The following is a 17109-nucleotide window of genomic DNA, read 5'->3' on the forward strand; positions in this document are numbered from 1 at the left end:
GGTCCTGCCATCACTTCTGTGAGCACGTGGGGCCCTCTGCCATCCCCTGCTCCCCTCTCCCGAGCCGTCCAGCCTCGTGGTGCAGGCAGCCCACAGCCATCCTCCGTGCTCTGCCAGCCCCATCCCTGGGCAGCTGAAGTCCTCGGGTGTCCTACACCTCACCCACAGCCAGGCAGGGCCATCCCCCTGCACTGGAGAACCAGCAGCATGCAATTAGCCCCTGCTGCAGACACATTTACTAAAGACCCATTAACTCTTTAGAGTCAGGGAAATGCTCGTCTCCCTGCACGGGCATCCTGGGGGGGCAGATTTTCACATCATGGCAGGATGGCTGTGCACAACTCCTCATTTCTCAACAGCAAGGCTGTGCATTGGGGAGCTGGAAGGCTTTTAGGTATCTCAGGGGGGTAACCGCTGTCATTAGATACCAGGGAACCAATTGGCCTTTGCTATTTTGGGCACTGTGATGCTTTGCCCCACTCAGCCCCGATCCCAAGATCACCACAAACAAGAGACCCCGTTCCTGCAGTACTCCATGAAGAGATGAAGCAGGCTGGGACACAAGCACTCGGCAGACATCTACATGGTACAGAGGGGCTCTGCTTTCCAAGAAAGCCACAACCATGCTGCCAAAGCAGATTTGTCTCAGACCTCGGATGCTGGCGTCACCAAGGCTGTCTCTGTGCCCAGCTCCTCCTCCGCCCACCCATAAGGACCCCCTTGAAGCTAGGAGGACTTGATGCAAAGCCAGCCACAGGTTTTATCATCTTGCATTCACAGCCATCCACGTGCATAACAGCAAGTAGCAGGGCCAGCAGAGGTTTAATGAGGGGTCAAGGATTAAAAATGGAGACTGAAATTTACCTAAGTGCTTACCTGGTGCCTCCTCACCACACTTCAGGGGCGCTGGCGACCGCTGAGGAATCTGCTCCCCACGCACCATCGTAGCCAGGGTGGATGAGGTCCCTGGGAAAGGGCTGCGGCGGGTGCTTGAGGTCAGGAAAGGGAGGGTGACCCCAGGCTGGGAAGCAAACCTCTGGCTCGGGTCCCGCTCTGACAAGGCAGCAGTTCAGCAGCCACCCTCCCAGGTCACGGCAGACAGTCCACATCACCTTTCGGGTGTTTCGATTGCGCGTTGCACAGTAAAACGGAGGCGAATATAAGGCTGCGTTGTGATTCCCACCCTGCAGGGAGCTTTCTGCCCAGCTATCGGTTTTGCTCGCTGATCTTGACCCGTTGTCGCTCATTTAACTCTCGGCCGTGCCACTGGGAGCGGCGATGGGCTCCCCGCACTTGCCAGCCCCCTGCCCAGTGCTGGTTCACATGGCACATTCCCAGGCTGTGTTTTTCTTAAGTACTGTAAATCTCTCACTATTATTCTCCTACTTGATATAGTGAACTGTGTCATTTTGAAAGGAAATACATAACAGTATATTAAAGAAATCATGGATCTCCTCATTCATGTTTAAAACAAATTTATTACAATGTAAGAAACCCTGAATAGCATGAATTTATTATAATGATTTAAGGCTCCTGGCACTCGAGTTAAAAATGTCTCTCAATAAATAACTTTCCCTTGAAAATACACCAAATTAATATAGTTTACCATTTCCAAAGTTATATAAATCCAAGAGGCTTAAATCAACAGTATGCTGGATAAGATTACTGTTGCTCAGCCAGAGCCTGGTATCGCAGCTCAGAAGGATGGAAAAAGTAGTGCAAAATGGATGGCTTTTTTTTGGTCACCTTTCTCTCCCTTCCACCACCCTAGGTTATGTCTGTTCTGTGAAAGTCAGACTAATGTGAAACGTATGAAAGCAGCTGTGGCCTTTGTACACAGCTATCATTAAAACAGAGCGGCTACTCCACCATCAGACTCAACAAAAGCTGCTCTGGTATTTCCCCGAAGTGCCTCTAACACGCACGGCTCCGCTGCTGTCGGTAGTGGAGTTTTAATTTGACTGCAAACCCAGGAACCGAGATGTCTCCAGCTTGGCTGCCTCCAACTCTGCCACGGTCTCTCAAGTCCAGAGCAAACCCAGGGCTCTCTCCTCTGCAGCACTGGGGAGCGTGCGAGACAGCCGTGGTCTCAGTCAAGGTTTTACAATAACCCTCACCGTGAGGCTGCTGTGTGCCACTGAGATGGGCCAGCATGCCACCTTCTCTCTTCTCAAGGGTCTCCAACTCAGAAAAAACAGAATGCAGTGGCTGCTCGTGTTTGGTAGGGTACGTGTAAAAACACATATTTAGTGGGTTTGTACAACACTATTGGGGAACTATATGCACAAAAAAACCATATGCATGAACACCCACCCAAACCCAGGTGCAGGGATCCCCACGAGTGAGGCAGCGTGTCAGGGCATGTCAAGGGGAGAGCCCGCCTGTCACCCAGGGCTGGATCCTGCTGCGTAGGGGCAGTAGGAAGGGAAGTGAAACCCCACGTGTGGCCATAGCCATCGCTGGGACCAGCAGGGGTTTGGCTGGCACAGAGCTTGCCCCAAGAGCCGTCTGTGGAGCTCAGCAGCTCTCGGGCACAACAGCCTGTGCACATCTGTGCATACTAGGAACCAGATACTTGCTCAGCTGTGTGCTCAGCTGGGTGCCACCAGCACCTACCTCACACAGAAAAAAGCTCACACTTGCTCCCTCTGCGTGGACCTTCCCACTTGACAGGTCACCACCGTGTGGGCAGCGAGAAGGGCTCAGCATCACCAGCTGAACAACCCGGGAGCCCTTCCCAATCAGCCCTGCTCTCAGCAAGGTCTTCAATGGCTCTTTATTTTATGAAGGTCTAATTTTTTTCCCTTTACTGTCAGCGTGTCAATTTTTTTCCACAACATGGCTGATGACTATTTTTTTAAACGAAGTACAGTACCAGTGACATTCTGACAGTGTCAATACAGCCAGGGTACACCCACCTGAGCTTTTCAACATGGGAAGTTAGGGCTGTTAAGAGTCAGACTGACAGCCTTGGTAAATTCAAGTCCTCTGTACAGCAGATGACAAGGCGTTATTAGATACAGACAAGGCTTTCAGGTCACTCAGTCCATCTCCCACCCCACCTTTTAATTGTCTCTCTCACCCACGCTATAAATATCTGACTCTTCTCATCTTGTTTCCTCATTATATCAATTCCAGCAGTCCCTGATCATTTTTATTACTCCTCACTGAAATCGCTCCAATCTGCCAGTAAACTCTCTGGTAATGAGATCCCTGTGCTGAAGGCACTAGTGCAAATAGAGGGACACCAGACCCACTGACAAGGAGCCATTTCCTCCACAATTTGGAGGTGTCATCACCTCCTCACCTGCGGCTCAAAAGCCTTCTCATCTGTTTTTGTGGCTATCAGGTATCATCGCCTCACGTTTTGTTCACTCTTCCCCTTCTGAGGGTTTCTGCTGTCTGGGTCTCCCCCATGCCATCAAGCACGTGTCTTTCAGATTGTTTTCAAGGTGGCTGAGTTCACAGATGCTGCACCCCCAAGTTCACGCTCCATCCCAAATTGAATCCTGCAATCTTTTTTTTTTCTGCTTGGTATTTCTACTTGACGTTATTTCTTCCTCCTCAACTCTTCTAAATTTAGCAGAGTCTCCTGGTTTCACTCACAGACTTTCTGCTTCCAAGAAACAGAGCCATGATCTGAAGTGCAATGAGACCGGGTACCCAGCCCAACACCTCCAAACAAGGCTCCTGAAAGCGTCAAAAGGGAAATACTGTGCAGATGAGGCCACGCTGTCATCGTTCACAGCAACAGCACCTGCTCTAGTGTAAAACCTTCAAGATGCATAAATGCTGGAGAAAGTTCAAAAACAGGCCCCCCAAATCATCCAGGGGCTGGAAAACAGACGTTAGGACACAAGGCGTAAAGGACGCCATTTCATTGAAGAGAAGGCTGAATCGGGAGTTTATCACTGTGGGTGGGGTACTTACCGTCTGACAACAGGGGAACTTTGCAGTCTTGCTTCTGAAGGCACAACTAAGTCCAGCAGCTGGAAATTAAAGTTAGACCAACTCAACCTCAAAATAAGGCAGTTTCGTAGCAGCAAGGATAATTAAACACTGGAAGATTTTGACAAGGTGCTTTTAAAATTTCAATGCAACTTCCTCGCAGTCAAATCTAGCTTGAGAAAGAACCAGCTTTTGTGTCTGTGAATTCATCTTGCCCTTTCCTTCCTTACCAGATCTAGCAGAGGAGAGAAGTTCCCGCATTGTTCTTAATGCTCATGACACTCAACACTTTGTGTTTGGACAACGGCTTTAATCAAATCCACACTTCAAGGTTTTAAGGTAGTTGCCAGTAAGCAACCAGGAAAGATAACTTTTTCCAATTTTTCATTTACATCCTGTCTGCAGTCAGGAGACCAGAAAGAATGAACTTACACTCTAAGACTGGTTATTGAATGCTATGAGTGAATAAAATGTTTTTTTCACATACTCAGAATGACTCCTGAATTAAGGAAACCAGGAATTTATGGCTTTCACTGCAGCTTGTGAATTGGTTTGTCTGCTGGGACCGTCTGGGCATGTCTAACCTCATGTATGTGAGGGCCTCACCTGTCAGTGAGTTTGTCCAGTTTAGTTCCCCAATGCCTGAAATGACCCCTTCAAGCCTCAAAATATATGAAGTCTGAGAGCTTCTGCTTCTGTTAGATGGGAAATACTGGCCAATATGCTTCTGCTCTAACAGCTTACAGTTCACAGACAAATTGTTGGTGGATATGTCCAGCGCCTTCTGCTGCACATAAGATAATATAAGTCACAGCCCCTCTGAGATGTGGTAAACACACTTCACCAACAGAACCCAAAGCATGCTGCGGAGGGAGGCAAAGTGGCTTCCCCAGAGCTGGGAATCAAATCCAGTTCCCCCACATCCCCATCCTCCTGCTGCAGTTGGGACGCAGTAGCATCCCCTGTGAACAACTGTGGGAGCTGTCAAACACCAACACTGACCAGACCAAGTTGGGTTTCTTGCTCTTTTTTAGCCAACTTCTGCTTCCAAACACCCTCCCCAAGGATCACAGCAAAAGCTCTGCTACACAACCATGCCCAAGATGCTCAAGGTAGCCTGTTCTCTCACAGCTACATGAAGCCGCAATATTGTAAAACATTTATTGTCATTGTGAGCAGATAAGCCTTCAAGAGATGCAGGGAGCAGCTATGGATTGGGAGAGGCATTTTCCAGAGGAGAGCCACCTAGTCAGAGCAGAATTCTCTGCTTCTGCCAGTTTAAATCACCTCATTCAATATTCTATGTTGTCTTATGTAGCATGCAGTTATGTAAATTTATAAATCATACACTAATTAGCACACGATTTCATAAATTTAGTAACAGTGAAAAAGGAGGTTTCTAACTAACCAGGCTGTGCTCTTTCTCCCCCTCAGATGGTACAAATTCAAACACCGCCTGGAGGTCATATTTCAGAAAATCTTTGCTGCAACTTTGAGAGTTTAACCCTGGGCTCATGTGTGCTTTCAAGGGATATCTTTTAGATATCTCAGGCTCAATCTTTCTCAAGCATAGCTAAGCCCTTTCCTCTCCTTCCTTAACACCAAACCTCCACAGCTCACTGGATGACTGCAAATTTTGTTTTGCTTGTTTCTCCCTTATTCAGATTCTTGCTATATCCCGTCTCACATTCTTCTGTCATCTAAGTCCACAACACCATTCCTGGATAGCAACTAAATTCAGTCCACGCCTTGGTTATACCTGAGTTCTACCCTATTACCCTCCTTGTGCTCCGGCCTCCCTGTCTAGCCAGTCTAAAGGGGAGCAGCTGAAGTCAGGTAATTTCTTTCTTTCCCTGATTTACCAGGTATCCTTTGGACAGTAGCTCCCCAAATGCAGGAACCTGATTTGGAAAAGGAGTGGAGAGTCAAAAACCTCTTCTGGGAACTGGTACTTGAAGACATTTCTCACTCCAGGATATAAGCACAAAATCCGCCTTCATCAACTTCCTATATTTTAACAACTGATCTCTACCTTCTGGCTCAGCTCCACTGAACCTGTACCTTCTGTCACCCTTTGGTACAGTTCTCTGCCTTGCATCCTTGTCCTTTCCTGCCTTTACCTCCATCCTTTCTTCCTCACTCTTTAATTACACCTTTTTGTGCCAAAGCATAGTGCTGGCTCTCCCCTTCTCTTTTCTTTTGTATTCTGAGACCTCTCCCCCACTTCATGCTCCAAAAGAGGTCTTGCTCCTTCTCACAGCAAAACCCATGTCCTGGAGAGGAAAAGAAGGCTTAAAATTAGTTCCTCGTCTGTCTTAGCAAACCAGAGATTCAGCATATATGTGACATGATGATGCAGAAAGTGGAACATATTGTCAATGGCAGAATTGACATCTGAGCTGGACAAAACAAACCAGGAGATAAGCCAAATAAACAAAAGTCTGGAAGATTAAACGAACCCCCAGATAATTTATTAGATTAAGACCTCACATACATACATAAATATATGCTCAAGATGGGATTCATCAGTGAGACTGGAGAGGCTAGAAGTGGAAAGGGTCTGATTGCTACAGGTCCATGGCGTGCAAGGTGCACAAAAGCAATGACTACCAAACACAGCAAGTGTGTGTGTATGAGCCACTCGGGAAGAACACAAAGTGAAGGCATGGATAGAAGCCTTAGCAGAAGTCATATTACTCCACAAAGCCTCATGTAAAACACAGCCCGATGTGTAGCTGAAGCATATTAACTGGGAACACTCCGGACAAAGAATCTATGGTTGGACTAACTCCCGAGCGGCAGCTTCCTCATACAGGAGCTTAAACTTAAAAGGACACTGTCAAGTGTTTGCTATTGCTAGTTTAATTTTTGCATTTCCTCTACTGTTTTAGCAGATGGAAAACAATTCCCCTCCCAGTCCCAACTACTGATTTTGTCCTTTCCTATTTGACAATCATTGATTTTTTTTCTAAGGCTATAAATGTTTTAATAACTTCAACTTTGTAGTGCCTCATGGCAAAATATCTTTGCTTGCACTGACTGCTAAACACTATTCCTAATGTACTGCTGATAACTAGAGCAAGAGCCAGCATCATAAAAAATGGTTTTTCACAGGGTCTACCAAATTAATAGCTTTTGTTTCTTTGTCCACATCTCACAGACAGTTGAAACAGGCAGGTCTTGACCCATCAGACATTTCAACCACCTTAATTCTAGAATTCTTGGCTTCGTAAAGGTATGCCTCCTGTGTAGCTCTGACTGATGGACAGCACCTTGAGCGTAGAGCCTACAGCTCTGACAACGTCCCTTTAAAAAGAGCTACTACCAAAATAGAGATTCAAGTCAAAAGTCACCATCAGAATTAGAATTGTTAATGAACAAAATGGATCATAAGGAATCCTAAAGCAGTTAAATATTGGCACCTATAAAGAGCCAAAGAATAGAATGCTCCCACGCAGTGTTCTCGACTGCGTACACAAAGGCACCTTTCAAGAGATATACATGTATTTTTTGTTGTTTCAAAAGCAAAAAAGGTCAGTCAGCACTTATTAGAAAAGGCAATTAAAGTTTCAGTCAAACTGGAAAAGAGAAGAGAAACAATTGGACTGAAATCAGAGAACAGTTTCTTTGTAAGTGCCAAACCTTAAAAAAAACCAAAAACCAACAAGACTAAAACACACCAAAACCCAACCCAAAACCCTAAGATCTATGTGTTGGTCATTTCTTCATCATCTTCCACAGTTTTCATGCTGCTCCTTGTATATTTTTCTCTTCCTTCCCCTCCCTTTCCCTGCCCTCTTAAAGAAGCAGACTACTCAGCCAGCAGATTGAGAAAACCTATTTCCCCACCTGCTATACTTGGGTCAGGGCACCGAATACATCTTTGGGGCTTTAAGCAGAAACCTGTGCCTTCACAGGCTCAGGAAGTAGAACATTCTCTCTGACAGTTAAAACAGGCAGGTCTTGACCCATCAGACATTTCAACCACCTTAATTCTAGAATTCTTGGCTTCGTAAAGGTATGCCTCCTGTGTAGCTCTGACTGATGGACAGCACCTTGAGCGTAGAGCCTACAGCTCTGACAACGTCCCTTTAAAAAGAGCTACTACCAAAATATAGATTCATTCAACAGCAGACAGACATATTGGAAAGAACTATAATACTTCACTGACAGCTGGACAGACCAAGCAGGGCCTTTCCACAGTAGTCATTTTCTGGTCCAGTCATGTTGCTGCCCTCCTTTAAACTCCTCCAAGCAGCTTTTAAAATTCAGCTGGGATGCAAGAAACGGATATCACCTAATTTGTGATTAAAACTGGGCCTGAACGAAACATCTCAGAGTAACTTGAGGTTCACCCTCCCCCTTATTCTCCTTTTGTTTCATTGCTGTAAGAGCATGGTGCTGCCAGGGGAGCGTGCTAGACATGATGCCCTGATGCTCTCACCAGAGATGCACCGCGGGCCTCATTGCCAAGACTTGCTAGCTCCTCGCTGAGCACCAAACATTGCGCAAGAGCGAGCATGTGGGAGGCAGGCAGCAGCAATACCCCAAGGATCGGTACATCAACTCGCTGCCATTAAGATAAGCAGGCTTGCCTAAAGAGACTGTCAGAAAAGCTGTACTGGCCCACGAAGTGGTGTTTGGGAGCAAATGGCCTAGAACTTGCCCGTACTGGCTCAATTCTACCTTTCCCTTGCTGCAATTTTACTGCGCAAAATGAGTATTTTAGCTTCATATTGCTAGGAACACATGCCGGTGGCTACTGTTAGAATAAAATATGAACACTGCATTGTGGAGAAAATGACCATTAATCCTGTAATCTGCAGTCATTTTTACCAATTCGGCACATTTCTTTAAATAACCAAGTACGTGCAGTAGATGGAAGTGCATTTAAATAAACTGAAATAGATACAGCATGAATAATTAAAGCCGGCAGGGAAATGTGCATTGCGAGCCGCTAGTGGAAATAATTACTGATTTGTCTTATTTACAATGGAGCCTGGATACAGGATCAAAATAGTGCAAGTTAGTGAAAAAGTCTTAAGACTGTTCTTATACTACCACTACTATATATTTCATCTTGAAAAGTACATCAAATAGGTTTTGGACCACTACACTGTCTGAGTGTGTTCTGCTATTTCAGGGTTAGGTTACCCAGCACATAAACTCTGTCAAATAGCACTGATTTAAAGAGGAATATATTTCGAATGGATGCCTAGTACATCAACCTGCAACATCGTCTATTAATATTATTAGACACTACATAGTTGAGCTTATGATATACCCCCTAAAAACCCAGCATGTTAAATATCGGAATGTTGAAGGAAAAAGTAGGTCATAAAATCACTGAAAAAAGTACTAAAGTGCTTGTACCTATATAATATGCCAGGTTTTAAACAGACTTGTTTAATTAGAAAATAATCTACTTTGAACGTGGTGGTTCTTGAATGTTAGGCAGTTCTTGCAAACTGCTTTAGAGCTAAAAATCGATAATGAAATATACTTCCGATATGAGGCTGGCAAAACTGTGACTTCAATCTATTAGAAAATGTTGTAGATTAAAAAACTCTCTATTTTAGAATGATTACTTGGCACATGAAAGGTTTAAGAAAAAAAGTTAAAGCTTTCTGATTGGTCCACCCCAACAACGTTCTTGCACCATGATTACTAAATCCAAAATGAAACTGGATGCTAATTAGCTATGTTTTAGAAGAGGGAAGACAAGCAGTTGTTATTCAAATAATTTAAAAAATTGTACTTTAACACAAACAAATCGGCAATAAGAAGGTCTGAAAAATTCTATGGAAGGGCTCTAGACCAACGAGACGGGTCAAATGAAGAAAATCTCCTCGAGGAGCCGGCTCTCCTCTAGCTCATCTGCTCTGCTTCTGGAGCTGCGAGGGGTCTGGTACCAAGACAACGGCCTGCAGCTCACATGACGAGGCATGTGCATTTTGTTCCTGTCGTAAGATTCTCTGCAGAGGTGTCCTGGGGCAGATATCGGACTCATAGCTTCAACCAGGTCAAGAAGACAAGCTTCGTACCTACAGAAACACACCAAGAAAATGGAGCTCCATTAAACATCACAGCATCACTCAGGAAATTGAATCCAGTCTTCCTGCCTTCATAATTCAGACTAGACCTAGATTTGTCTGATGGGGGCCACCAGCACAGAACGAATTTTGCTGTATGGGTTCCTATGAGGAATACCAACACAGAGGTAGTGAAAAAGAGGCGAGCAAATCACGGGTGCTCCAGTTATTTTAAGCTGTTTCATCAGCTTTTCCATTTGAGGTGTGTAATGTCTTAGTCGCTCTCCGGAGACTGAGGACAGACCTCAGAGATGTGACAGCCAAATACACTGAATGGGTACAAGGCAGACCCACGCAGGTAACAGTAAAGTGACTCATACACATGCTGCACTTTTTTGAATAGACCTCTACGCTTGATTTAGTTTCCCAGGGATTTGAAAACAGCAGGAGACTTTATTATTATTGCCACAAACTACACGTGCTTCCTGTAAATCTCTATGCACTACATGGAGTCTGTCTGGTGGAAGAACTGAAGGAATATAATCTAAGCAAGGCAATACAAAATCAACACTTCAGGCACCAAGAGAGAAGGCAAAGGTGCTCAACATTACTCAGGCTGTCCTTTAAGTGTGAGTACATGTGTGGAGGAAGGTTGCAAGCCAGTGTTAGCTGGTAACGAATAATGGCAGTTACTTCAGACAGAGATTTCCTATTAATATTCACACAAGACAAGACCTGATCTAAATAGCAGCACAGGACTGATCATTACAATATATTTTCTCCTGCCCAGTTGTAAATCTCTTAAACAATACCATTTCCACTGCTTCCCCAAGGAGGCTGTTCTCCAGTCTAAGAGACATCACTCAAGTTTTACCCGAAAGTCCCCTTTGTTCCATCCTGCTGTTAGCACCAACCTGCCTGATGTTCCCAATGATGAAATAATTCACACATTCAATGACTTACATGCACAGAACATTATTCACAGCATCCAACCTAAGGTATCAGTGTAGTTGGTTGGTTTCCAGAGGGTCCCTCTCTTGTAAGCAGAAGGAATTCATCCATAGGGTGCGGAAACATCTCAATCTGTTTCCTGCTTTGAGTCCTGGTGGAAAAGCCTCTGTTTTTCCTTTCAGGACAGTGGGAGCCTAGGAAGACTATGCAACTAAGTCAGACAGCTGGAGTAGGTTCCTCAACTTAGATAGGTTGAAAAAACATTAAATACAAATATTCACAACAATTTATTGATGTGAGATTAGCAGTGGCCAATGTATTTTCCCAACACAGACTACCACTTGTGCTCTCCAATAGCATCATGCAGCAGCATCATCAGGTAAAAAGACTTCCTTCCCTAAACCAGCAATGCCATGCAAAATATCCTTCATTAGCTCCAGTGGTGAGTGTTATGTCCCAATCATCATCGGAAAACTGACCATGACAAGGTAACTCGTAGTTATGTCCGAGACACAGAAATACTTCCTCAGCTCAAAACAGCTAACTGTGGTACTGATGGGTTAATACTGATGTTAATGGCAACCACTGGAGTTACGCTATGATTGCTTGGAAAAGTCATCTCTTATTTCCTTCAATTTTTATTGTTTCTTCCAATTTGATGGTCGCCATTGTTTCTAACACAGTCCGACTCGACATTACTGCCTCACAGGGCTCTCTTCTCTATTTGACTACCTATAGATTATTTTATTTTCCTTCAGATGTACTATCTTGCATTTCATCCAACCAGAACACCGTTTTGCAAATTTCTTTTTCACATTTTAAGTTTGTCTATGTGTCCTTCTATTATCTGTCTGTTTAAATCACCCCTAATTGCCAAAAATGTATTTGGCCACCATGTAAGTGGATAACCCTACTCAAATGTGATGCCTTACAGTTACCCTAACCAAAAATTTCAGAAGGGCATGGGGGTTCTGGGTAGCCAAGCAAGAACATTTTAGAGGGGTCTGTTGTTTGTATTAGCATTCAGAAAGTACCCTTTAAAAACTAAGGCTCCTTAAAGATATCTCCAACGTAGAATCATAGAATCATAAAGGTTGGAAAAGACCTCTAAGATCATCGAATCCAACCGTCAACCCAACACCACCATGCCCGCTAAACCATGTCCCTAAGCGCCTCATCTACACGTCTTTTAAATACTTCCAGGGATGGTGACTCCACCACTGCCCTGGGCAGCCTGTTCCAATGTTTAACCACTCTTTCAGTAAAGAATTTTTTTCCTCATGTTCAATCTAAACCTTCCCCGGCACAACTTGAGGCCATTTCCTCTCGTCTTATCGCTTGTTACTTGGGAGAAGAGACCAACACCCACCTCGCTACAACCTCCTTTCAGGTAGTTGTAGAGAGCGATAAGGTCTCCCTTGAGCCACCTCTCCTCCAAGCTAAACAACCCCAGTTCCCTCAGCCGCTCCTCATCAGACTTGTTCTCCAGACCCTTCACCAGCTTCGTTGCCCTTCTCTGGACACGCTTCACCACCTCGACGTCCTTCTTGTAGTGAGGGGCCCAAAACTGAACACAGTAGTCGAGGTGCGGCCTCACCAGTGCCGAGTACAGGGGCACCATCACTTCCCTACTCCTGCTGGCCACACTATTGCTGATACAGGCCAGGATGCCATTGGCCTTCTTGGCCACCTGGGCACACTGCCGGCTCATGTTCAGCCGGCTGCCGACCAACACCCCCAGGTCCTTCTCTGCCAGGCAGCTTTCCAGCCACTCTTCCCCAAGCCTGTACCGCTGCATGGGGTTGTTGTGACCCAAGTGCAGGACCCGATGCTTGGCCTTGTTGACCCTCATACAGTTGGCCTGGGCCCATCGATCCAGCCTGTCCAGGTCCCTCTGCAGAGCCTTCCTATCCTCGAGCAGATCAACACTCCCGCCCAACTTGGTGTCATCTGCAGACTTACTGAGGGTGCACTCAATCCCCTCATCCAGATCATCGATAAAGAGATTAAACAAGACCGGCCCCAAAACTGAGCCCCGGGGAACACCGCTCATGACCGGCCGCCAACTGGATGTAACTCCATTCACCACAACTCTCTGGGCCCGGCCGTCCAGCCAGTTTTTGACCCAGCGCAGAGTACACCTGTCTAAGCCGTGAGCTGCCAGCTTCTCGAGGAGAATGCTGTGGGAGACGGTGTCAAAGGCGTTACTGAAGTCCAGGTAGACCACATCCACAGCCTTTCCCTCATCCACCAGGTGGGTCACCTGGTCATAGAAGGAGATCAGGTTGGTCAAGCAGGACCTGCCTCTCATGAACCCATGCTGGCTGGGCCTGATCCCCTGGTTGTCCCGCACATGCCTTGTGAGCGCCCTCAAGACGAACCGCTCCATAATCTTCCCCGGCACCGAGGTCAGGCTGACAGGCCTGTAGTTCCCCGGATCCTCCTTCCGGCCCTTCTTGTAGATGGGTGTCACATTGGCAAGCCTCCAGTCGTCCGGGACCTCCCCTGTTAACCAGGACTGCTGATAGATGATGGAGAGTGGCTTGGCGAGCACCTCCGCCAGCTCTCTCAGCACCCTCGGGTGGATCCCATCCGGCCCCATAGACTTGTGAGCGTCCAGGTGGCGTAGCAGGTCATTGACTGCTTCCTCTTGGGTTATGGGAGGTTTATCCTGCTCACTGTCCCTGTCTTCCAGCTCAGGGGGCTGAATACCCTGAGGATAACTGGTCTGACTATTAAAGACTGAGGCAAAGAAGGCATTAAGTACCTCAGCCTTTTCCTCAGCCTCAGTGACAATGTTCCCCCCCCCCCCCGCATCCAATAAAGGACGGAGATTCTCCTTGGCTCTCTTTTTGTCATTAATATATTTGTAAAAACATTTTTTGTTGTCTCTAACGACAGCAGCCAGATTGCGTTCTAGCTGGGCTTTTGCCTTTCTCATTTCTTCTCTGCACGACCTAACAAGATCCCTGTGCTCTTCTTGAGTCGCCTGCCCCTTCTTCCACAAGCGGTAAACTCTCCTTTTTTCCCTGAGTCCCAGCAAAAGCTCCCCATTCAGCCAGGCCAGTCGTCTTCCCCACCTGTTCTTCTTACGGCGTATGGGGACAGCCTGCTCCTACACCTTTAAGACTTCCTTCTTGAAGAACGTCCAGCCTTCCTGGACCCCTCTGCCTTTCAGGACTGTCTCCCAAGGGACTCTCTCAACCAGTGTCCTGAACAGGCCAAAGTCCGCCCTCCAGAAGTCCATGGTTGCAGTTTTGCTGGCCCTCCTCCTTGCTTCACCAATAATCGAGAATTCTGCTAGTTCATGGTCGCTAAGCCCAAGACAGTCTCCGACCACCACATCTCCCACCAGTCCTTCTCTGTTTGTAAACAGCAGGTCGAGTGAGGCACCTCCCCTGGTAGGCTCACTTACCAGCTGTGTCAGGAAGTTGTCTTCCACACACTCCAGGAACCTCCTAGACTGCTTCCTCTCTGCCGTGTTGTATTTCCAGCAGATGTCCGGGAAGTTGAAGTCCCCCACGAGAACAAGGGCTAGCGATTGAGAGACTTCTGCCAGACGCTTGTAGAACGCTTCATCCGTCCCTTCATCCTGGTTGGGTGGTCTATAACAGCCTCCCAGCAGGATGTCTGCCTCGTTGGCCTTCCCCCTCATCCTTACCCATAAACACTCAACCGTATCATCGTCACAATCGCTGAGCTCTAGACAATCGAAACACTCCCTAACATACAGGGCCACCCCACCGCCTCTCCTTCCTCGCCTGTCCCTTCTGAAGAGTTTATAGCCATCCATTGCAGCACTCCAATCGTGAGAGTCACCCCACCATGTTTCTGTGATGGCGACGAAGTCATATCTCTCCCGCTGCACAATGGCTTCCAGCTCCTCCTGTTTGCCACCCATGCTGCGTGCATTGGTGTAGATGCCCTTGAGCTGGGCTATCCATTTCGCCCCTGGCATTGGCATGCCACCCCTAGGCTCATCTCTAGTGAGCCTGGTTTTATCCCCTTCCCACTTTGAACCTAGTTTAAAGCCCTCCCAATGAGCTCCGCCAATTCATGAGCGAGAATCCTTTTCCCCCTGTGAGACAGCTGAACTCCATCTGTCGCCAGCAGGCCCGGCGCCATGTAAACCTCCCCATGATCAAAAAAGCCAAAATTCCTCCGATGGCACCAGCCCCTGAGCCACGTGTTGATCAGGTGTGTTTTCCTGCTCCTTTCAGTATTCTTCCCTGCCACTGTAGGGATTGAGGAAAACACTACCTGTGCTCCCGACCCTTCAACCAGTCGCCCCAGTGCCCTGAAGTCCCTTTTGATCGCTTCTGGACTTCTCTCTGCAACCTCATCACTGCCAGCCTGTATAACCAACAGCGGGTAGTAGTCAGAAGGCCGTACCAGACCAGGGAGTTTCCTAGTGATGTCTCTGACCCGGGCCTCAGGGAGGCAGCAGACTTCTGGTCGGCATATTGGGCCCTCTAACGTAAGACGGAATAAGCCACAGTGATAGTGAGAACTAGCACATAGCTATATTAGACTTTTCACATAGAGAAAGTTTTGGACTAGACTCTATATAGATATACACAGATGCTTTGAACCCTAAAGAAACCCAGCTAACACATACACTGGTTTCATTAGCCACACCTAAAACTTCTTTTTAGATTAATCTAGTCTAGCATACAAATGCTTATCTCTTCTCACTGTAGTGCTATCATAAAATTTCAATTTCTCCAGCAGCCACATTCAATCACAGATTAGGTAGGGGGAAACCAAACCAGCCAGTGCATTTATAGCAAACGTGCAGGCCCTAGATTTCAGCAGTACCTCCGAGTTAATTTCTTCTGCAAGTTTATCTAAGTTTTACAGCATTTCTGCTATCAGGAAGGCTAAATGATTTGGCAGATAACAAGCGCAGCAAATAGCAAAGATTATGTAAAAGACCAGGTGTTGTAAATCAGTCTATTTGACACCACAGTTATATATGCAATAAAGTGAATGAACTCTGCTAACAGAGCGCTATCTGATAAAGAGAATGCTCCTTGCAGGTATTTAGTGTTTAATCCCATGATAATAGTTTGCCCTGGTTTGTCTAGGCAACATTAGACATCATCTGGCTGGAGGCAACAGAGTAGACCTAGAATGGTTTGAAACTAGCAAAGACAATTTTCTCACCATTTATTTGTATCCGAATATTTAAAGAGACAGAGTCAGAATGATCAAATCCTGAAATGCAACTTTCTCTAAAACCAGGATATGTATTCCTTGCACGATCTGAATACATGCATAAGTAAAACCAGGCTTCATTGCTGTTGTTGTTGTTGTTGTTGTTGTTGTTGTTGTTGTTGTTGTTGTTATTATTATTAATACGACATTTAATGGCTTCAGTGAAGTCAAAGCTGCAGGATCAGGCACCCAAGAGTCAGAACATTTCAAACAGGAAAACTGATCTGGCAAACTTGGCTTGTGAATACTGAATGCTCTTTGAACACAAATTAACAGCCAAGGGTGCCCTCGTATTGTTCATGCTTCCCAAGGAGAAAAAATTCCCAAACGTTCTGTGGAAGTACCAGCACTGTACATTAAGCCACATACAGATATTCCTCACGTATAGATGTTCAACGAAGCAATCAATTGTCCTATCAGTGCTCCACTCTTACACACATTTTCTTTGATGGGTTTTGCCCTCTCAACAGAAGGAAAATGAGGTGGGCAACTGTCCCTTTAAGGATGGTGATAATTCAGTCTGTCTTCACCTTCTTGGTACATTTGCCAGTGTGCTGGAAAGTCAATGAGCACCTCCACAACAGACTGGAAAACAATCTCTTTTCTAAGCCTGGTTTTGACACTTCCCCCATGTATATTTTTTCATCTAACTTTCATGAGCTTGAAAGTCTGCATGTTTCACCATGGGAGAAGAAAATTTGTAAAGTCTACAGGTTTGGATTAGAAGTCTATTTAGACAGCTAAAGTTTGGTGAAAGTAATCTTATCATAAAGTCTCCAAAAATTCCATCAGGAGAGGGAACACAAATAATTAGTGTACAAAGCGTGAGGAAGACAGGGCCACATGCAAGAGGACAGAGATGGAAGTAGAGAAAACAGACCAAGGTAAGCTTTGAAGCTCTTCTTTCAATGAAGAAATTTGACCTTTACTTTTAATGTAGAAGGTAAAGCTCCAAATACAG

At 46.0% G+C, this 17109-nt stretch overlaps 1 protein-coding gene across 2 annotated transcripts in view; it reads right to left on the reverse strand.

Annotated features, from left to right (window-relative positions):
• Window positions 1-6378: 6378 nt before the first annotated feature.
• LOC143172505 (protein hinderin-like) overlaps window positions 6379-17109 on the reverse strand; it is a 190100-nt gene continuing 179369 nt past the window's right edge. Inside the window, exon 12 of one of the 2 annotated variants that reach the window (XM_076362050.1) lies at window positions 6379-9992. In XM_076362050.1, coding sequence (XP_076218165.1) covers window positions 9779-9992 — 214 coding nt within the window. In that variant the 3' untranslated portion in view covers window positions 6379-9778. The remainder of the gene's footprint in view (window positions 9993-17109) is intronic. The other variant, XM_076362054.1, reaches the window with a different exon arrangement.

This window comes from Aptenodytes patagonicus, chromosome Z (genome assembly GCF_965638725.1).
Source record: "Aptenodytes patagonicus chromosome Z, bAptPat1.pri.cur, whole genome shotgun sequence".
Classification (NCBI taxonomy): domain Eukaryota; kingdom Metazoa; phylum Chordata; class Aves; order Sphenisciformes; family Spheniscidae; genus Aptenodytes; species Aptenodytes patagonicus.